Source organism: Linepithema humile, chromosome 8 (assembly GCF_040581485.1).
Source record: "Linepithema humile isolate Giens D197 chromosome 8, Lhum_UNIL_v1.0, whole genome shotgun sequence".
Classification (NCBI taxonomy): domain Eukaryota; kingdom Metazoa; phylum Arthropoda; class Insecta; order Hymenoptera; family Formicidae; genus Linepithema; species Linepithema humile.
Genome location: NC_090135.1, coordinates 10569068 through 10591909, shown reverse-complemented (window position 1 = coordinate 10591909; position 22842 = coordinate 10569068). Strand labels below are relative to the sequence as shown.

At 36.8% G+C, this 22842-nt stretch overlaps 2 protein-coding genes across 4 annotated transcripts; one reads left to right on the top strand and one right to left on the bottom strand.

Moving 5' to 3' along the window:
- Window positions 1-3845: 3845 nt before the first annotated feature.
- Pex1 (peroxin 1) lies at window positions 3846-13179 on the bottom strand. Its single transcript, XM_012369620.2, has 16 exons — window positions 13044-13179; window positions 12342-12557; window positions 12161-12275; window positions 11540-11926; window positions 10439-11036; window positions 10095-10309; window positions 9491-9644; window positions 9025-9187; window positions 8214-8373; window positions 7646-7971; window positions 7288-7352; window positions 7116-7175; window positions 6613-6799; window positions 6348-6521; window positions 4107-4219; window positions 3846-4028 (listed from the first exon to the last, which is right to left on the bottom strand). Exons 1-16 carry the CDS (start codon window positions 13134-13136, stop codon window positions 3956-3958), a joined length of 3099 nt encoding a protein of 1032 aa, XP_012225043.2. The 5' UTR covers window positions 13137-13179; the 3' UTR covers window positions 3846-3955.
- On the top strand, window positions 13090-22760 carry CycB3 (cyclin B3). Of its 3 annotated transcripts, XM_012369626.2 has the most exons (8): window positions 13862-14101; window positions 15760-16020; window positions 16569-16892; window positions 17180-17635; window positions 17721-17876; window positions 18026-18306; window positions 19566-19617; window positions 20276-22760. In XM_012369626.2, the coding sequence occupies exons 2-7, from the start codon at window positions 15805-15807 to the stop codon at window positions 19615-19617; spliced, it is 1485 nt and encodes a 494-aa protein (XP_012225049.1). In that variant the 5' UTR covers window positions 13862-14101; window positions 15760-15804; the 3' UTR covers window positions 20276-22760. The 3 variants fall into 3 exon arrangements, with proteins under 3 accessions (XP_012225050.1, XP_012225048.1, XP_012225049.1); XM_012369627.2 differs by lacking the exon at window positions 13862-14101 and adding an exon at window positions 13090-13231 and having other exon boundaries at window positions 19566-22760; XM_012369625.2 differs by having other exon boundaries at window positions 13810-14101; window positions 19566-22760.
- Window positions 22761-22842: the final 82 nt, after the last annotated feature.

The following is a 22842-nucleotide window of genomic DNA, read 5'->3' as shown; positions in this document are numbered from 1 at the left end:
GAGGGTCGCCCTAAGTGACGCAAATTGTTTGTGCAGCAATTGCTCGCCGGTTAGAGGAGTCTCTGCTTCACAAACTGCAATGTCTCGGGAAGATTCAACGGCAATGAAACAATCGGATGTTGACAGAAGTGAATTGTAAAGAAAATGCACGATTTATGATGTACAAATTGACGACGACAGCAAAAAAGATAAAGATAATAAAGATCATGCTAGACGTGTGGAATCGATAAATAGAATGTCGCGGTATAATATAAGAAAATAGAGAAGGACTCGCTCTCTTCTCTTCAGGATGCGCTTCATGGACGACCCGGAGATAGCCTGAAGAGATGGGGTGGCCGCGGAAAGGGAAGAGCACGGCAATCGCGTGTGTTTATCTAACATCTCTGATAATCGAATTACCGTTCGCTCGGTCCTGCTTTCTTTCCATTCGATTCGACGATTGTGAAGATACTTTCGAGAGAGATCGGACACTCCCGGTGCAATTTATCCGCGGCGACTCTTGTGAGAGTTCCGCGTGTTTGCGAACGACGTTTCACTCACTAACTTCACTAACTAACGAGTTTGGTTCCCGATAGATGTTTCGATACTTCCCGAGAATGTAATCACGAGCGTAATTGATATATTATTTTCTCTAGATACAATGGCGAACAGAAGCCGCCAGAAGGCTATCGAAAATCATCAATTTTATTCGTTCTCAGCATTCTTTTAAAATCAAATGCCTTTCACAAATTACGATTTTCGTGCACAAATTTTATTAAAAGGCTTTTTTTTTAATCTAAACGTGTTAAATAATTTAATACAAAACGCAATTTCTGTTTAAAGCATGTCGGCTGCGCTCAAAATCAACTCAATTAAATATAAATTTAGATTTGTCGGACCGGACATCTTCGGTTCAAGAATTCGTCGCCGATCTTCAATCATTCCGCCGAATGATAGTCGCTACTTCAGCCGCGCCGAAACAATCCGGTTAGGCCGACAATCTCGTCCACAATTACGAAGTTTGTTGCGCGCCGGCGAAAACGCGGGGGTGAAGGGGTCGGCGGGGGCAAGGGCAGAACAAGGAGGCAAAATCCATCTGGTGATTTCACAGGCAATTATGCCGCGTCGCCCGTGGACGGGCGCGGGTGGCTTACTCTTATTTAACGCCAATGTGCGCGCGCGGCGTACGCCTCGCCGACCACCGGCGCCAATCGCTCGCCGTCATCCTATTTGCGCGAAATTGTCAATGATAGAATGCGCGGGCGAGATCGAAAACCCCGCATTCAGCGTCCCGCACACCCTTCCCCGCGGCATTCTTCTCCTTTTTATTTTTTTTCTCCTCTCATCCTTTTCCGACCCAAAAAGCGCGCGATGGATTTTCCTCTTTATCAATTCAATCGCTACAAGAAATATTCGCGAATCGTCCCTTCTTCAATTTTATTCAGATTTGATTTTTGCAATTTGACAAACAAAGTACGTTGTTATTTCTTGTTCCTTCAAGTGTTCAAGATTGTAAAAGTCCGCATTCTTCGAAGTCGTTTATTTGATACTTTAGTATCGGAAATTAATGGTGTATGTTTTTTTTATACTTGCGCAATGAAACTATAAAAAACTTTAATTGATATATATAAAACATTTCTTCTATGTTTATAATAATTTCTCAACTTAACAATTTAATGTCTCGATATCTCGACTTCTTTTTACGTTAAAATAATATTCAACATAGAAAGATAAATAGAGCCGTAGATATTCTTAGTTATAAAAATAATTTCTACAATTTATCCTATATTGAATCATATTAATAATCAGAATTCATGGAACTTACAATAATTTTTGGATTTAATATTAGCGCGCATGGGTTGGGCCGTAAGATTACGTCGCGGCATCGCAGCGTTTCTTGTCAAGTTTTCGTAATTTTGCAAGCGAGTTGCCGTTTCCGTCGTTATAACGTCGCGGAATTGCGAAGGCAATCGCGACAGTCGCCGAAGAAGCTGTTGCTCTCTTCTTTTTGCCATTGAAACTTCTTTGCGTTTTTTTTCGCGCAAAAGGATGCAAAGCGAACAAATTTATCTCTATGATTATTCCCGAAAATTACGATCATATTGTTGCGATTTTGTGAAACAAATCTCGATGAAAAATCGATGAAAAAGTTTCTTTTTTCTTCACGCGAAATCGATTAAACAAATTGTTGAAAGTTGTCAGTACTTCTATGATCTCGCTCATCGCTTGTTTAAGTTCTACAACCAAAACAATTGCTATTCTCTTCAGTTCAGCTTTACATAATAATTTGCAATATGACGTAACTTGCCAGATTTATTATAGCGATACGTTCTGCTATTTTTGAAACCGTAACGGAATATACATTATTATGAAAAACAAATACCGGTTACTTTGTGCGCTTCCAAAATAATCGTCTGATGTTTCGCCTCCTTTGCTTCAGGTCTCACTTCCTCCCCGCCAGAACAACAACCTATTTCCTTTATATTCTTACCTCTATACCCCTTCTGCCACCCCTCTATAGCACGATTCCTTCCTTCCTTCCTTATTTTTCGAGGACGGCAATTTGTTGCCGGCGCAGCGAAGTCGAGTTTCCCGAATGTCGCAGGCGCCAATGGGATTAGCGCAGCGAGAAGCGGTAATCAGGAATAAAAATGCGTCAACCGGCGGCATTTACGCTAACTAATCTCCTTCGGCGGGCGGAGAGGCGCTAACGGAGTTAGCTCGGCTTCGTCGCCCAACGGCTCTCACTCTCCCTCTCTCTCCTTCTCTCTTTCTCCCTTCCGCTTCGTGTCGCTCGACCGTTGCTTGTTAGTCGGGTAATTGGCCATTTTTATGCTAAGCAGAGCTGCCGTCGTCGTCGCTGACGTTCTTTCCCTCCCCGCGCGACCACCCCTTCGCATCGCGCATCTTTCTTCCGCCATTTCGCGGCTTAAACCGGCAAATTGCGCTCCTCCAGCTTCGGACTCTTTTTCGGTCGTGTTCGCCGCAGAAGAACGCATTCTTCGCTCGTAGACATCGAAATCCACGCGCGAACGTATAAGCGTAGCGTGTAAATCGCGAATTTCGACTACACGACAGCCAAGTGGTACGACGACTTGCGGACGCGACGCAATCTCGCGCTTACGTTAATAAATTCATTATCTGTCGCTGCACGATGCGCTCTTAGCCTCGGCCGAGGCCCACTTTTCCTCTCCTTAACCGGCGTAAACGCGAGCGATAATCCGGATGCTCTCTCGGCGCTTTCCCGCCGCGCCGCGATACTCCGCACCGACGAGCCCCCTTCGCCGACTTAGCGCGCCGGGGCAACTTTTCGTATTAATAATCGGTATAATAATTAGTATTTTCACGCGCGACTTAGCAGGAAGGACGCGCCGGCGTCGACGTCGGCGTCTCGGCGGAGCTTGGGAAGTTCGCCTGCGATCTTGATTTTAAGTTCGCCGGGGCGCGGGAGGCGCATATTTCATCGCGCTAATGTCCCGCCAGATAAACTACAATATTAGCTGCCTTCGCCCGTGATTTAATTTAACTTTGCCCCGGCGCGACATCCGCCTGCGAGCTCGCGCCCGCGAGCTGCCGCCGCGATTCGCGGCCTGGTTTACCCCGTGAAATCTCTCGCGCGAGTTATATTCGAGTGGGTGTGGATTCTCATCGGGAACAGATCGATTCTGCAAAAAATTTCTTGCAGCTGATTTATTATAAGGATTTATCATAGGAAAGAAACGTGACTTGAAAAAATATCCATCGAAAAAGAAACGCAACTTCCGTGACCCGCGTGCGAATCTTGTGTTCGATTGTTTCACTCAAATTATTTTTCATGCCTGACTTTGTGTCTGTGTGCGAGCAATTGGGTAATTAAGATACTTGGGTGAAAATAAAAAATTTATTTCCTTTATTTTTGCTAGTTTATGTTATATTATATTGATTTTTGTACAAAAAGAAATATATTTCTCGTTTAAAAAATTTTGGCTGGCTTCCCTTAAGCAAGTGTTGCCTTCTGATTCGTCAGTACATCCTCCGCAAAATTATCCGCCTTGGAAAACCTGGTGTAACTGTAATAAAACAAGGTGCACAAACAATATAATACTTAATTTCAATTTTTTAATATAAATTGCATTATAAGCACTTACATTTTGGCGTATTTCATTTTTTCCGCAGTGGACAAAGATGGCCTCGTCGATCTGACAGACTCGATGAGATGCGTTTGCGTGACTTTGATGTCGTTTGCATCCACTTTGCCGTTCTATCATCGATAAATAACTCGATTAGTACATCAAATATAATATCAATGTTATTTCTGTTTCGATAATCTATCTAATCTATTTCTACTTCGAAAACTATTCACAATAAATAGTTTACTATTTGTATTTATTTGCTCTTCAACTTTAGAGCACTTGGAAAAATATTGCCTAGTCTTTCTCGATAGTTAGCGCAAGAATCAGCTGCAAGAACTTAATGTGGCATATTAATGGCGACGTTTAACGGCGACATTTAACAGCGACGACTTGAATTAATTATTGGAGTTGAGCACAATCCGTATCGCTTCGGAAGACACGTTCCTATCCGCATAATCGCTTATCACAGCAAGGCGCCTCTATCTATCTATCGAGAGAGAGAGATGCGTCGCGCTCTCCGGAAACTCGCTCGCTAATTAGACGCACAGTTCGGATACTCGCGTTCTTCCGGGAGGTAAGTGCCGCGCCGTGCAACTTCGTTTTCTCTCCGATGCGAATTAATTAATAGCTTCCCGTGAAACGCGCCACTCGTCCCTCGCAAACTTCGAAGACGCTCCCGCGGCCTTTTAACGCGCGTTCGATAATCCTGATTAATTAGACTGAGCGCGCACACGCGCGCGAATGCAATGACCACTGAATTTATGTTTACCTCTATTGCTATATAAAATTACATTTCCCAAGTTCTTCGAATAAAAAAAGGGAGATGAAAAGTAGCAACATCGAGAGGTTAATTCGATTAGTTCCTGACTGAAACCTATTAGACGCCGATTAACAATTTTATGACTTCCAAGAAATTTATGATGCTCGAATACTTTAGAATTTTGATTAAACATTTATATGTTTGCACTGATCAGAAACATTTTCACCGAAGCTATTTCGACAGCTATATATTTCCACATTTGGGGAAATGTCACATCATCAGAATGCAATAAACAACTGAATAAATCCGAATCAATGAATAAAGACAGATTAGATGGAAGAGTGCACGCGACCGGAAGGTCAATGACAGATACGTCGAAGACGTCTGGCGGCTAACGAGCGCCATAACTAGCGGAATGGCTGTCTGGCTTTCGATCTTGCAGGACCGCTGCGGGGCCCTAAACCGTGTATCATTATAACGCATAAGATAATAACCCCCTCGACGTTCAGCGAGGCGTAGGGGCGGCGGCCGGGGCGGTGAGGGGGAGGGATGAGATGCGGAGCGCCGAAGGGGATGGCTTGGTCGCTCGGCGCTCTCGGCACCGTGTGCTAATAAACCTGGTCTACGTTTCCTCGGTTATATCGCGGCACCAACAGCCCCTGCGAACCACCTCCTCCCCCCCCCCTCCCTCCTTCCTCGTTCCTTCCATCCTTTCCCCAACCCCGGGCGCGCGCCCGTGTGTACACACCGTAGGGTGCGCACCTAACGATATTATCGTCATTACACACTATCTTACTTCGGAAGCCGCCCTACAAATGATTCTCAGGAGTCGCGCGAGAGACGCTTTTCATTACGACGCTTGCTGAGATACTAGCAGAAAGGCAGCGGCAACACAAAACGATTCGGCCATTAGCGATGCGATCTCCTGTTCCGCACAAAAGTCGAAGTCAACGGAAAAATTTGCGGAGGGTCGATCAACGGGTTGGAGACTGAAACTCCGCACAAAAGTTTGTCGCTCTTTGGCTGATTGTGAGCTTAAACGTGTACGAAGTGCGGAAAAAAAAATATGGCACACATGGATTTAGAGTGATTCTTGGTTGAAAAATAAGTCTAAGTTTTGAAATAAATTTGCATGAGACTTTGATTTTGAGATAATCAACTGCATACTTTAAGAACCGCTTTCGCCAATCTTATTAAAAACAATTTCTAGAACAATAATTTTTATTTTTGTTAGGATTATATTAATGCTTCATTAATTGTATCAATATTCAAATTTAAAAATTGAAAGCTTTCTCCGAAGACAACATAAAGCACGACACTACGAACTTCTGATATTTCTGTAGATTTTTAACACTTGAAATTATTTAAGCGATTTAAAAGTTTTAGTTGACGTGATTAAATATTGTTGAGTTCTGCATCATATTATACTCTATTAATAAATTAACACGCAATTGAACCAATTAAAAAATATACGATTGATATACGAATGCACTCACAATCGCAGTTGCCAAGGCATCTTCGAACGCCGACAGCTTCGCCAAAGTAATCGCCGCGTTGATATCAGCTCCCGTGAATCCATCAGAGAACTCGACTAATTTTTTCAGGTCCAATTCGGTCTTATCTATATTTTGAGAATCACATAAAACCGCGAAGATCGCCTCTCTGTCCAACTATAAAAAAAAGAAAATTAAACGAATATTATTAATATATTATTGATATATAAAGCCGCAACCAGTTAGAGATTATCGAAAACATAATTGCCTCGTTCGGTAAAGGGCAGTGCAGACACTTGTCGAGGCGTCCTGGTCTCAAAAGAGCTGGATCCAACAAATCGGGCCTGGAAGATGCGGCAACGACCGCCACTCCTTCGCGATCTTCGACTCCGTCAAGTTGCGTTAGCAGCTGATTCACCACCCGATCGGTGACCCCAGTGCTATCATGTCCGCGTCTAATTGAAAATAAAATGAGCGCTGAAATTGTCGCTTAATTTCCAAAATATGAAAAATGGAATAAAACAAAATGGAAAAGAATTTGAAAAGAGACAAACGATTGAGAGAAGTCAAAGTTCACGCATCTATTTTTATGTATATAGTTATTTTTATGTTTATAGCTATACACCACTTTTCTGATAAGTAATCTATTATGATGTATCGGTATTTCGTAAAGTAACGATTACAAAATACAAATATATGAAATATTTATATTGACATCGAAATGTTTTGTTAAACATTCATAAGTACATAAATATCCGTCCTGTTACTCACCTGGGTGCGAGACTATCGAACTCATCAAAGAATAAGACGCATGGCTTGGCGCGGCGAGCTCTAAAATATTAATATTTAAGAAATAGATGAAACAACAAGGAGAGAGATTGAATACAGATAAACGGATTGAGAGAACTTTCGGACAGAAAACGGTTTTACGAACACGTTTTACCTTTCGAACACATTTCTCACGGATTCCTCACTGACGCCTATGTACTTTGATAGCAATTCTGGACCCTGAAACAAAGCTGTTATTTAAAAAGAAAGAAGAGCTCATTGCATATCATTATTTAATTATAATTAAATTATTATATTAATTAATGCAGCAAATCAAACTAGTGCGCAAAATGAAAATGGCGAATAAGACATCGCATTATAAATGAATTCCATTTATTAAAAATTCCCAAGCTAAAATTTTTTAAAGGAGATAAAAGGCTAGCTAGTGAAAATCTTATTATAATTCTCTTAATTCTCTCGGCAAGTTTGACACGAAGTTCTGAACAACAAAAAGAATTTTATTATAATCCCACCTTGATGCTGATCAGATTCACGCCGCACTCGCCGGCGATCGCTTTGGCCAGCATCGTCTTTCCGGTGCCGGGCATTCCGTACAAAAGAACGCCGCTCTGCAGCTTGATCGGAGCGTTTTTGAAGATCTCCGGGTACTTGAGCGGCCACTGCAGAATTTCCGTGAGGGAACTCTTCGTTTCCGCCAGTCCGCCGATGTCGGACCAAGAGTGACCACCGCTCTTGTACAACTGCACGCCCTGCAGCGACATCGGCGTGCTGTTCTCCAGGGCGGTGTTGACGTCCTCCTCCGTCACGACGATCGACGGTGATTTTGATTTTTCCGCCGCTTGGGATAAACATAGTGCGTTACAAATAAGAAAAATGGCCGAGTAGAAAAAATGAGATCATGATACGTAAAATACGTAATTTATGAAAATAAAAAAAAGTAATTATAAAAAAGAGGCAAGAAATTAAGAAGATCAATTGAGTTGAAAGGATGCAATTATATGCAGAACGTGATAATTGTTAATGTTTGATTGATTTTGTTTCTTTCACTGATTTATCACGATCGTTCGTCTCTCTCGTTACCGTGACGCTTCCACGCGACGAACTTCGCCTTCTCCGCCAAGTCGACGAGATCCTGGGGCACCCACCCCTCGGTCTTGTTTCCATAGTAATTCCAATTCATGTCTCCGGGCACGCACAGCTTGTCCTCGAGCGTTAATCGCAAAATATCGATTCTATCCACCTGGTTAGCCACGACACGAGTTAGCGATACGCAGAGATCAACGAGCAAACTAATGCGTCAAATACGAAGTTTGACAGAGAAGGTGCGGAAACACGGCGGCGTTTAATCGAGAAATGCACCGGCAAACAGTTGTGCAAATATCGGTGGCACTCGAATTAAGAAAAGGAGAAAGAAATAACAGTTACATGTTTAGCGCATTTGATGTTTCTCGATTCTTTTTCTTCAACGAGCACCAAAAAATATACTCACTTAATCATAGATTCAACGTAATGCTTTACTACATACAATGCTACGTTTTTCCAAATAGTTGACATATGATTACTATAAAAAAATTAGATTAAATCTTTATTTAAACTCTCATCAAATTTTTTAGATATCGAAAATTAATTGCTACATTTATCTTAAACCTGATAGCTTTAAAAAAAGGACGACATTAAATATTCACTTATTCATCGAAATCAATTAAAACTACAAAGAATGAGTAGCATCAAAAATGGCGAAATATATTTATATGAGAAACGATTGAAATTGCGAAGCATGAGAAACGTGTATTGTGAAGCAATTTAATAATAATAATTGCTAACGTCTAATAATGAGATATTACGATATAAATTTAATTTTTTGTAATAATTCAGAAACAATTGACTGTACCTTCTCGAGATTGGGAATCTGTAAAACTGTTCTAAAAAACTGCGCTCCTCTCGCTGGTCGCAGTTTCGAGCCAATCTTGCTAACACCAGCGCAGGTGGCAACGATGGAAATATAATGGGATTCCTGATAGTGCGTAATAACGTTGAGCAACATATCCGTAATTCTGAAATCAGTTTAAGATCCCGAAATTTATCGAGGAATCTTGTTGAAATAACTATCAATTATTTCATGTTACAAAATAAATCGAGAAATAATTTTCTTAGATTGCTAAGAACTTTAACCTAGAATAATATTTTTATATAATTAAATCAAAATATGATTTCTTTACAATTAACACAAATATGTCAGTCGTATGACCGTCGTGATTAATAATATTATCGTAGAATTTTCTTTATCTTTCCCTTTTCTTATCAGAACCAACATTTCTACAATCTTAACAAATAATGATGAACACAATTTAATTTACCTGGCAGCATTCGTCGCGTCTATGGTATTTTCCTCGTCATTTGATGTGTTTGAAATGCTTTCCAAATCGTCCAGAAATAGTATAGACGGTTGATAATACACGCATTCACTCAATGCGGAAGTAATCATCTTCTGTATTGTTTCTACCTTTTTACCTAATCAAGCATTACTGTGATAAATAGCGAAAGATTCAAATAACTGGTACATCAAAATTAAACTTTAAGTTGCTTTTTCAATCATTTATTAAATCCCTCTTCATTCTAATTTAAATTTTAAAATGTATACAAATTTTGAAGTGCAATACAACTTTAATCAATTAAAATAAGTCGAATTCTAGTCAAAAATGGATTAAACAATAAATTTGTCCATTAAATTTTAGTATATCAAAACGTGAGTATATGATATGATTTTAATTAATTCGACTTATTATAAGGTATTAAAATTAAAAAAAGAAACAATGAAATCTTTTACATATATCATTGCAATAAAAAAAACAATTTGCGTTCGAAGCTCTTTATAAATTTGGCGATCCGACAGGGATTAAAATTCATCGCTGTATCGCATTTAACATCGTTAATTGCACGCAAGTGCTATCGCGATATTACCTTTCAGCAATCTGCAATCAATCATGTGCGTGTACGCGAAACACGGCGCGTCGCGATAACGCTCGATTAGCATTTTGCAGATGGTCGTTTTGCCGGAACCCAAATCACCGCAAATTAAAATGTTTTCCCGATCATACCGGAAGTCGACCGATCGCCGCACACTCAAGCTGAGATCGAGCGCGATCTCGCAGTCTTCAAGAATGCCCTCTGTATATCTGTAATTTATTTCATCGTCAATTGTTTTCGTGTAACATGAAAATTTAATGCTTCGTTGGGGACTTTATTTTGCACGACTCTGCCGACAGCAATTACATGCAAATATATGTATATCTCGAACGCATTACCTCGTGGAAGTTTTCTCCAGTTTCAAATTTTCTCCGGGACAGTCCTCCGAAATTTCTGCATTACTCGAATTCAACACAGATCGAACGTGGACGACCAGGTTTTCCATATCCGTCGCGTCTATCGTCGCATAATCGCAATCCGCAGGTGACATTCGCACAACGCATTGTTTGCCGCCGTCGAATAAAATCGTCGCGCGCGAGTTGAGCAGCAACGCCTCGTATCTTGAATGAAATTGAACGTAATTTTCGAAATTTTCCATCGTGATCGATTGATCGGACGGGAAGATGTCCATTGACGACGGTTTCGGCCGCTCGGTTGCCTCTTCGATCATCCGCACGATCACTCTGCTTCCCACTTTCAAATTCAGAGTAATCCTCAAATCGGATGACACGTATGCACGCGAATGAATCGAATTCAGATCGAAATACTTTCTGTCTAAAGATGCGGAACACTTTTCTAAAATGTCTTCGAGAACATAAATTCTCGCGGTAAACTCTTGCGGGGGTTCAGGCTCGAGAGAGGTCTCTTCGTTCTTCAGAAAGCTCGTGCTAGTTATGTTAACGTGCTGCCGAACTTCCTGCACTTTCTTTATTTTACCTGAGAAGGAATTTTTTACTTTAATCCTTTGCGTGTAAATTTTATTGGGATAAACGTAATGCTTTAAGATGAAATTAATCTATTTTAATTTGTACAAAATGGTCGCATAATTCACAATCTTGATTTTAATGACAAATTCTCTAGTAAATTTTGTATTAATCTTTCTTTAACAAAAATATCGGGGCTGCGATAGAGTTTGAATTTATGTGATTATGTATTAATTTCAAGTAGATTTTATTTCAATAAAATTGTAATATCAAATTACAACAATATATTACGTTAAAAATTTTATGATTTCTTTGATATTTTTATTAAAAAAATTAACTTTGAATTGATTAGAGAATTTGTCATTAAAATTTAAATATCATAAATTGTGAGATTCTATATATAGATATATTATTAAATTAATTCGATTATAAAATTAATTTTAAAAAAGTAATTAATTAACTTAAACAAATTATAGATATCAAACAAAACTCTTATGACTGTCAATAAAAACTTACACATCATTGTTTCACTTGTAGATTTCGCATCTTTCGGCAAGCAGCTCCTCGGAATCAGGATGTGGCAGGGACATCGCAGGATCATGTCGCAAGCGTTCGATTGATCGAAGGATCGGAACTCCAGCAGAGGATATACACGAAACACGCGAGGTATGCTTCTTTTACCATAGCTTTGCAATAACGCATAATTTGCGACATTATCTTTCGAAGTGCGATGATCTTTTCCTTTCGAAAAATAAGGAAACATTTTCGCCAAAGAACTGCTTATTGTAATGAGCTCCTCGTTAACATTCTCATGCTTTATCGCTGCACTCGCGATTGTATCGAGCACATGCACCTCCGTGAACTGCTTGAGTAACCCATACGTGAATTTCGGCTCTGAATCCTCTATAAAAATCACACAAAATATTTTTCTAATAATTCTAGAAGACATTGTCTACAAATTTTTTGATTTACAAATTCTTCAATTAAATTTCTAACAACGCGAATTATTATTAATTAATTAAAATTAAAATTCTCACAATATCAGTGCAATAAAAACAAAATAGTCTAATATTCAAAGATGCGATATTTTCAAAATATTCTGCATTGTTTGTATAAGAAAAAAAACGAACTACTTACCCACAATAAAAGTGACGGAGGAGAACTTTGAGATCCACGCCACAATCGGCTGGCCCTTTGCAACTATTCTCACTTGGTTCAAGAGATCCGATTGCACTCTTTCCATTTGCAATTCCTGTAGCAAAATAAAGACGATTGATTTATTAATTCATTGTTAACTGATGCGTGATAATTTTCATACCAAAAGCTCGCGGTCGCTCGTCGTGAGAGGAGTGATTTTAATGCTGCTTAACGAAGACACATTTTTCACAGAGGACACGAACACTTCGTCTCCTTCCTGAATGTTCAAACTTCTCGCGAAGGTCGCCCCGATGCATAGTGTTTCGTCATTATTAATGCGAGGGAAGCAAGAAAGATAATATGCTCTTCCGTTATGCGACACTTCAATCGCATTCTCCTGTAATTAAATCGTCGTTTGAATATTATTAAAATTAAGACAATTACTGTTGATTAAACTAAATTTTAAAACTTTAAATCATGTCCAAGAAATATTTATTGCTCACAGCCAAAAAAATTGCAAGAATTGAGTAACATTTTTTAAATTTATATAAATGAACAATTGATGTTTCATCAATTTATACTTTTTAAGACATCGAATTTTTTCATCATTCTTTTCTACTATTATGATAAAACAATATACATTTTCATAATTTATTATTTATTTTATCGATTCTCAATTTTATAAAATATTCTCGAAAGATAAATGCTGCTTTTTTATTAAAAATTACGTTTTTATCGATCATCAACTACAAGGTTTTCTCGTATATCGATTTTTTAACCACATAGTAGTTTCTGTACAGCCGCACGAGTCGCTGCTGTAGCGAGACATGCAATAGTCACGTGATATTTGTTTTGACGATAAGAGCTCGCTGTAAGAACTAACCTCAGTTTCCAGACGACGCAACCAGACAGCCGGCAGATGCGCAAAACAATTGTTCGCCGTAACGTATTTTACAAGAAAACGTTCACGTTGCATTTCGAAAGGACGCAGCCATGAACTGATGAACAAACAGTAGCACTTCCACGGCGACACACTTCTCCGAGGACAAAACCTGATGAACTTTGCACTAGGTAGTTGCTATATAATTTCCATATGTACTGATCATACGAACCACTGAGAACGGAATGCTTCGTTTTCAATCGGGCCGATAATTTACATTTTTACTTGAATATATTAAACAAATAAACCACTATAGGAATGTAATATTTATATGTTTTTAACCTAAAAACTAATTAAAACTCGATTTTCGAAGTTTAATACAAATATTAAAACAAATATAAATAAAATTGAACACATGTGACAATATATGTTTTTAACCTAAAAACTAATTAAAACTCGATTTTCGAAGTTTAATACAAATATTAAAACGAATATAAATAAAATTGAACACATGTGACAATATTATAAAGAAACACGATTAATAAGTGCAAACTATTATTCTAAAGAAAAGAGGAATATAGAAACAAATATAGAAAATCAGAGTAGAAAAGAAAGCATTAATAGTCAATAAATATATATATATAAAATGTTCTTTCTAGCACAAGAAGGATTACAAATCAAAAATTGCATATACAATAGCAAACTATCAATCTAATAAGTGCGATGAGATGAATAAATTTAATAAAAATAGTAAAATGAATAAATTTAGTACAAAAGTGACCATACGAGCGAACGGAGCAGTCACGACGTGTTTCCACAAAACGCCACCCGAGACTGTGGCGCTCGATTGACGTCGCTGGCCAATCGGCGCACACTGGTCATCCTAACTGTTGAGTTTGAATCATCTGCTGTCACCCGTGAGTGAAATTCAAAGGCGGACTTCGACGTAGTAACGCGGCCTGACGAGGCACGGCAAACGTGAGTGCACGCGGAATGCAAGAACTTCATAAATAAAGCGGCCTTTCACCGTTCACACGGCACGAGCATCCGAAATTAATCAGGTACACGACACTGCTTTCCCGTTCACGGTCTCGGCAACCGAATACAGAATCCGCTGAGCCGTATCCACCATATTGCTCTTTCGCTGTTGAATAAATATTTTGCTGGCGACCTTCACATCAGCATCCGCAGTTCGAAGCAATCACTCGTCGATACCGCGTGATTTTAATCCTCGAGACTATTGAAGGTGACGAAATCATTTTTTCGAGTCTTTTAATCCGGTTTTATGACTGAACAAATGATCTGAGCCTGCTGGAAAATTCCCGCGTTTTTCTGGTTACCGGTTTTCGGATCTGAGAAGAACACAAAAAAACAAGCGATTTATCACAGAAAGCAACGTAAATTTCTATGCCGGCTAGTAACGTAATAATTCTCCTTCATTTTGACCATAAATTCAACATTCTTTTCAGTACAGTTGGCGAGGAAACATGTAAATGTACGATTTGTATACAAAGGAGGTTATATGTTAATTAAATGTTCTGCATAAAATACATGCACAGATTCGTGCTTTGGAAATATCTACAAAATTGTCTCACTCTTATCTACATTATTTTTTAATAGACTGTTTTTCTTTAACAAGATTGCACACATTGTGATGTCTTTCACATTATGAACATCTATATCTTTTTGTTATTATCTTTCTTGATTATTTTTCTTTATTATCTTTTGCTGTTATTTTTTTTCTAGTTATAATTTAATTAGAACTAATAATATTCTGGTCTTTTAAATATAAAAGTTAAACATAAGAGTTCTCTTTAATCACTTAAGGCATCACTTTAAGCATCGCACTTTGCGTAACATATGATGTAAAATTTGTGATATACTCATCAGACATTGAATTATTTGAATAATTATATTAATGAAGTTTTATTAAAATATATAGACATAAAAGAATTCGTAAATTTTGTTGAATATATTTATATATGTAAGAAACAACAATAAATATTCTAAACACTTTATTTTTATCAAGTAAACGTTTTTGAAAGAAACAAATTGTAGAGTTGGATTTATCAACTTTTATTCAAACATTAAGAATAGAAGAAACTTGCATATTTGGATGAACTATGATTTGTGCTCGTTTTAATAAAACGTATAATTCGTAAATTCTATAATTTTTGGATTTAAACTACCTATTTTAGAGTTCTAAGGTTAGGAATTAGTCTAATAATAAATATCGATATTATATGCATTTTCTATAATAACGATATTAAATTAAATTTAATATATTTCTGTTTCAATAAATAAGGTTTTTATTTTTTCTCGCGTGAACTGTATTGCACTTCGTGTAATTTAGCATTGATTATTTATTAATTATTTCTATAAAACATGTGTGTTTTTTATTTATATTTATTTTCTGCGCATGTTTATAGCATCTTTAGTCTGTAACATAAATTTTTTTATGCAGAATTTCTTCTTTATTTATTACGAAACATGTGTTTTTTCATATAGGTTATGCTTCATTTCGAATGTGTACAAGAATGCAAATTTTGGAGATTTTAGTGTATTTTACAGCTTAATATATTAATGACAATGTTCTGATTATAAGCTAATTTTTAGAGATGATTTTGTTTAAACGAAAATATAAGGAACTATTTTTAAAACATTTATTAATTAAAATTAGTGATTTTTTAAAACAAGTCTCGTATAATTTGAATAATAGGAATTAGACAAGGAATAGGAGCAAGTTTTATCTTCGTATCTAAAAATGGCACCTCCAAAATCATTACTTGGACATAATAGACAAAACGTCCTTGCAACCTCAAGAAAGGGGATGACAACCAGGAGTCAGAATGCTGTGCAAAGCAACGTATGTTCCTTCAAACCTTCCGGCTCGAGAGAGACTCGAGCTAAACGGAAAGCGGAAGCTTCGCCACCGAAAGAAAAAACCACCAAACGAACCGCCTTTGCAAACATTACTAATGTACGCATATTATAAATGTTATTATGTTATAATTATTTATGTTGTAATTGTTATTATAACATAATATTTGGTTCTTCAAAGAGAAAAATGATGCAGAAATCAATGAGAATCGTAACAAACATTATTGAAACGTAAAAATTATTAGTAAATTAATAGACAAAGAAAAACATTTTGACCACAATTTTAATTCTCTTCAATTTAACAAAATGTAAAACCGTACTTGTGGTTTTTATTGCCTATCATTGCTTATAATAGTTTTATTTTTATATTGTAATATTATAGTAAAATTTGTGCACGTTGTGCATTGCACTTTGTTATTAAATTTGTTTAAGTGACAAATTCACAGTTATTGAAATGGTATTTCAGAAGTAAACATACGGTAATATAAAAAGTAACGATTTGTTCGTGCATCGCGACTTTATATTATAGTTTATATAGTTTTTCTCTTTTTTTATTTTTGTATCTTGTATTCATAATCTTACATGTTGCTTTATAAGTTATTGTATTTTATTCTTTTTTATATATTTTATTGCTTATATATTGTACAGGCCATCGTATCGTTCGGAGGACAGAATCATGCATCGAAAAAAACAGTTAATATCATTAAGCCGCATGTGGAAAATAATGCCGCGGCGAAGCCCGCGGACGTTACTACATTGAAAGCCGTGTTAACGAAATCAAAATCGACGATTCGTGTCCCAATTCATACCGCCAAACCCAAAAAAGAAGAAAAGACAGAGAGCAACAAGAGTCAAGGCACGAGGCACAGTTCGGATTTAGAAAAATCGGAAGACAATTCGCTGTACGTCAGCGCCTTGGAAGATATTACGGATAGCATGAAGAGGACTCGCAGGAGCAACAATATTTTAAAAGTAAGCCATATTTTGTACAGTACATTAAATGCAATACTTCTGTAATTGTAAATTTTATTTCAATTTGCTTTAGTGAAAATATGAAGATCTAAATTTTCTGCAATGTTTTTAACTTTTAACATGGAACTTTTTGAGGATTCACAAAATCAAATTCCAACAAAAAAGACTTAAAAATTCTTCAATATTCTGTGATATTTTTATTAGTTGTAATTGTATCTAATTAAAAGAATATTTAATAGCCATCTGCGATTGCGTTTCAAGCGAAAATTAATGAAAGTATACTACAGATCAAGGAGTACGAGAAGACAATCGAAATGGACGAGAAGAAAGAGGAAAACTCGAGTGAGCCCAGGACGAGCGAAAAGGTTTCCGCCGCCGCGTTACTGGTTGCCATGCCCGTATCGACAGTGCCCGACAATATACAATGGGACTTCGACATCGAGAATTGGTTGGATCCGTTCCAGGTATCGATGTACGCGATGGACATCTTCGATTATTTGAAGGAGCGCGAAGTCCAGTTCCCGATCGGTGACTACATGGAGCGGCAGGTGTGCCTCTCGCGGTGGATGAGGGCGCTGCTGATCGACTGGATGGTCGAAGTCCAGGAGTCATTCGAGTTAAATCATGAAACTCTCTATCTAGCCATAAAGCTGGTCGACCTGTATCTAACAAAGGTCACAGTTGGCAAGGAAACCCTGCAACTGTTGGGTGCCTCGAGTCTTTTTATAGCGAGCAAATTTGATGTGAGTTTCATAAAAAAAAACCGTATAAATTTTTATCTGATCAAATCGATGAATCGAATGATAAAAACTTGTTCTTTGACTGTAGGAAAGAATACCGCCGATGGTAGAGGATTTCTTGTACATATGTGATGGCGCGTATTCGCAGCGAGAGCTCATCCGCATGGAGATGAACGTCTTGAAAGTAGTGAATTTTGATCTGGGAATACCTCTTTCTTACAGATTTCTTCGGCGTTATGCTAGGGTAAGTGACATTGAACTCAATGTTACCACTTTGTTTCGGGAAGTATCTGGCGAGCAAATATTAATATTATTTTTCTCTGAAATATTTATGTATATATTTTACCTTACCGGAGTCTGTATACTAATTCAATGGCCATTGCTTAAAAACAGTGCGCTAAGGTGTCCATGCCCACGTTAACTCTGGCGCGATACATATTAGAGTACTCGCTGATGGATTACTCGATGATCACGCTCAGCGATAGCAAATTGGCAGCGGCGGCGCTCTTATTAGCAATGCTGATGAAAGACTTGGGCGGGTGGAATTCGACTTTAGAATATTATAGTGGCTATAAGCTCGATGATATAAGAGATATTTGCAATCTTTTGAATGAGACTCTGCATAAGAAACACAAGGAAACCTTAATGACCGTACGCAATAAATACAGCCACAAGTGAGTATTAATTTAAGTAAATATTAATCCTTTTCCTTCTAGGCTCATATGTTTCCAGCAAATATTACGCGGTGTATCTGAAAAATAACGAATAATTATTTGTTCTTATTTTTTGCGTAAACGTTTACTGACAATTAGTGGCTTACACAAAAAATTTAAAGGATATTTTGTTATTTTTCAGACATGCTTGTATAATACAGTAGAGCTTCTGTATTTAATATCCCCTATTTTCCCTATTTTTACTTCTTTTTACACTGTTCTCTTATTGTTTCACATTTACCTGATTACTTGGTTATGTTGAATATAATGCTGAGGTACATTTTACCTTTCATTTGCTTTTACGTGATCAAGTAAATGTGAAACAATGGGGAAACAGCGCAAAAGAAGCGCATGAAAATATGGAAAGTCCCGCAAAGTCCAACCCTACGTCCGAGCAATTAAAATTCAAAGCCACGTGCGGGGCGGGCAACATTTCGATCTAGAGATGGCAAACAGGGCAATGGCATTGTGCATTGAAACGAATAGGTATATCAAGAAAAAAGCGTACAAGAATTTCAAGATAACCAAAGAATAAAAAAATAAAAGGAAAAGAAAAATAAAGAAGCTCTATTGTATTTGATAAACGCCAACTACGCTTATTAAAAAATAAATATGAATTACTATTGATATATACTTGCAATTTACAATGCGCATTTTGAAAAATTGTTAGAAAATTAAAAAAATATATATAATTTTAAAAAAAATCGTTTATAAAATATTTAAAATATATTTAAATTTTCTAAATTTTTCAAAATATGTATTATAAACTGTAAGTATACGTGTAATTATATTTGTGGATGTGTATGTATGCATGCATGCATACATGCATGTCTGCAAGTGGCTAGAAAGTTCTCAAAGTCAATTTAAACAAGAGAAACTATTCAACATAATTCTCATGTCACGCATTACAACGCATGCATATTGATTGCTAGCTTTTTTAAATAAATGTTTTACAATGTTCTAATGCAATCTTCCATTAAACACAGCTGATTACTCCTGATATTGCATTACCTAAAATTCATAGTTTATTTCATTAAGCTTTAACCCATTAACCCATTAACCCATTAACCCATTAATAAGTTACTCGCAAATTATTAATTCTCATGCAAAAAAATTCAGTCTGGGAACTTTTCAGTCATATAAAAAGTAATAAAGTATTTGAAGCACACGTATAATTTTCCTGAAGCTTTGCAATTTACCCCATCTTATCTACATTTTAGGATATTCTTCGAAGTAGCAAAGCTGCCGCTAAAAGATACTCTAGATATATAGGTAATATATAAAAATTACATTTTAAATGCATATAAAGCAACTGGTAACGTTAATGAATCAAGGAAATATCCGAAATTCAACATGAAAGTACAGACAGACGGTTGACAAAGTGAAATGAATCGCAAAGACTAGTCGCAACCAACCAATCTTTGTTGGATCGATCTAACCATCGCCAGTTGGAATGGTCGTCAGTATGCGAATAGCGACACTAAGCTCTCTAAATTGTACAATGCGTAAAAGCTAAGATGAAAGCGTAAGAACAGTCGAGTGGTCCATTTAAAGGTTTAATTCCACATTCATCGATATGTATCGAAAGCTTTCTTTTACAATTATTATTATTAGTATTATTCTTAGAACCCCGGATCAGTGTTATAACGCTGCGTTCCATTTGGCCGTCCACGCTGAATATCAAAAGCAGTGATGAGCAAGTAACTCTTTTCTACATTGCGTTCAACAGTGTTCAGCGCGTGCGAGACAATCGGGCGCAACATTACGGCACTCATTCGCGAGTTCTAATTATTATTATATATATTTATACACTTGACACGCGAGATATAATCTCTTTTTGACTTTACAATCTCAGTATTTGTAAGTTGTATATTTTACTATTTTTTTTCTCTTTTTTCTTTTTTTTTTTTTACTAAAAAATTTATTTTAGCGCCACACTTTTACTACACTGCGAGGTTTTCCCAACTGAAATTTGACGCCGAGTTTTTTCCAACACGCTAGACTAAAAAAAAGTAGTGCATACTGTCGGGTTTCGCGGAAACAAAAGTGTAAATTTTTTCCAAATTTAGAAAAAAAAATAAAACCTATTTTAGTATAATATTTTTGTACTTTTATACACTTTTCCTAACAGATTTTTCGTATTTCCAAACCATGTTAGAGAAACACCATTTCTTTAAACCTAAAATTACACAACAACGGTTCCATCCGTATTGCACTCGAATGCTTTGTGTCTATTGAAACTGGCCTTTCGGCCAGAATTTTGGAAACACTCGGCTCATATTTAAGAAATTGACCGTCTGACGATTGTAAATAAATTGTAAGCAGTGATAAATTTAAGTCAATAAGGTAAGACGTTATTTTTAACTCTTCGAGTCCCAAATTTGTTAAACAATTTATTTTTATAGTGCATATTATCATTTATATGAAATTTTATAATGAAACAATCATAAGATTTAATTTCCATCAAAAGAAACAATTATATAATTATTTAGTATTATTTAAAATCGATATGTCAAACATCGGGACTCAAAGGGTTAATCCACACGTGCTCGATTTACATACTGTTAAACGCAGTCGAAGTTAAAGCATACTTGCGAAAAATATAGCTATTTCGCAGGCATCTGTGTTTTACTTTCGGGACAGTCGATTACGTACATTATTTTTCAGTCTTATCTTAAATAATCTCTCGATACCAAACGCGAACAAACTATAATTTCTACTCAAGGTGCTGACGTATAAAATGGTGTGGCGCATTGTTATACATCGTTGTTGCGCTTTGTGTAAGCTGCTGATAAAATTTACGCTCGGGATGAGAAATTGCTCGGATTCCTGATTGTTACAATCGAAAGTGACCGAAATTTCCGTCGCGGAATTATCCGACGATACGAGAAATAAAAAAAAATCGACATGATGAGATCTTAGAAGATAATTATACTTAGCAGTATACTAATTTAGCTGTGTACGTTATGGCAATTCAGCTAGATACGATTTAAGCTCCTGTTTTGTACATTTAGCGAAGTAAGGTTTTCCTTCTCCGTTGAAAATCGCGAGTGCTCAGTTTTCGAGCGATTACTATCGATATTCACGCCATCAAATTGTCACTATGGTTCCACAGAGAGTGCGTCTGCTTAAAATACTAGGATTGTTTAGAGCAAAGGTGCACCTGATCGATTACTCAAGTTCAAGAAGCAAAAAAAATTAAGTTAAACGTCTCACGTGTGCCAAAGTTGAATGTGATAGTAATTCAAAAAAAGACTTAGTTCACTACATTGACAGATTCCGACGTTTCAAGACGCGATGTATCACAAGGCTCCTGTGAGTGACGTGTACTTTCTTCACCGAAACATTTAGATAACCGTCGAAGCGAATAAAAAGACCACCTGTGATATCAATATTGTCACAAAATCGAAAGAATGATGAGTGTGTGTGTCAAATATGTTTTTTTACATGCAGGGCGGCCACAAAATCCTGTTATCCGTAATGTAAAATTGAAGAGCTCGTAGAGCTCGGTAAGGACGAAATAAATCCGTAATTTGCAAATTCCATTTCGGAGGCGATTATCTGAGATATCATCGTACAAATTACAGGCTTATCTCATCCTTTTGCCTTAACTGGCAAAATTCCCATTATTTGGCACTCTTACGATATATTGTATTTATATAATTATTATAATTTATTTATAACAATGCGAAGAAATATGAAACGAAATATTGAAATGTATGCGAGATAACAAGGAAATTTAATATATATAAAAAAAATATTTAAAAAATAAAATATAACAAAGCAACAATTGATCCCGGTGGATCAAATTCTGTGTGACATTCTTTTCAGTTTTTCTTGAGAAAATATAAAAGTGAAATAAAAATGACATTCCACATACGGCGATTAGTATAATTTATTTGATAATTATATGAGAAAACAAGGAATAAGGGAATTTTATGGCTACCCCGTATACGTACTTACGTTTGCACTGATTGCTTGTGTATAATATTTTCTGTTTTCGACAAAGCCTTATCTCAATACGCATCTTCGGAAACGTCGATTCTTGGTAGACTTTTAGTTACCTCAGCAACGGAGAATCTAAGTAAATTACTGTACATATTATTCAATCGCAAATTCGCACCTGTACATATACATATATAGATATATATACACATGCATGATTAATTAGGACAAATTCGGAATGAATTGATTGTGACCAATATATATTAAACATTACACAAAAATGTCTTGTTGCGCGATCATAAAGCTAGCACTAAATTTTAAGCTAATGTATATAATCAGTCATATATTTTTTTACTGCCGATGTACCAAGTTTATTAGGGATCATAACATAAGATCTATCTCTATTCCTGGATACAGATAGATGTGTGCATGCGCGCTAAACGAGATGTAATAAAAAGTCATGAAAAGTTGCGCACTATTTCATTTCTAGCGCGTCTCGACTAGCACCGATTAGTTTTTACTTGTTGCTCATGCATTACCGTCGAATGATTG

What these genes read in the sequence shown, in the direction of transcription:
- Pex1 (XM_012369620.2), bottom strand. Translation starts at nt 13,136, where the DNA reads ATGCAACGTGAACGTTTTCTTGTAAAATACGTTACGGCGAACAATTGT. An exon ending in CTCCGTCACTTTTATTGTGG is followed by an intron (nt 11,927 to 12,160) that starts GTAAGTAGTTCG and finishes TGATTTTTATAG; the next exon opens with AGGATTCAGAGCCGAAATTC. An exon ending in AAAATGAAATACGCCAAAAT is followed by an intron (nt 4,029 to 4,106) that starts GTAAGTGCTTAT and finishes GTTTTATTACAG; the next exon opens with TTACACCAGGTTTTCCAAGG.
- CycB3 (XM_012369627.2), top strand. Translation starts at nt 15,805, where the DNA reads ATGGCACCTCCAAAATCATTACTTGGACATAATAGACAAAACGTCCTT. An exon ending in GGAGCAACAATATTTTAAAA is followed by an intron (nt 16,893 to 17,179) that starts GTAAGCCATATT and finishes AGTATACTACAG; the next exon opens with ATCAAGGAGTACGAGAAGAC. An exon ending in TTATAGCGAGCAAATTTGAT is followed by an intron (nt 17,636 to 17,720) that starts GTGAGTTTCATA and finishes CTTTGACTGTAG; the next exon opens with GAAAGAATACCGCCGATGGT.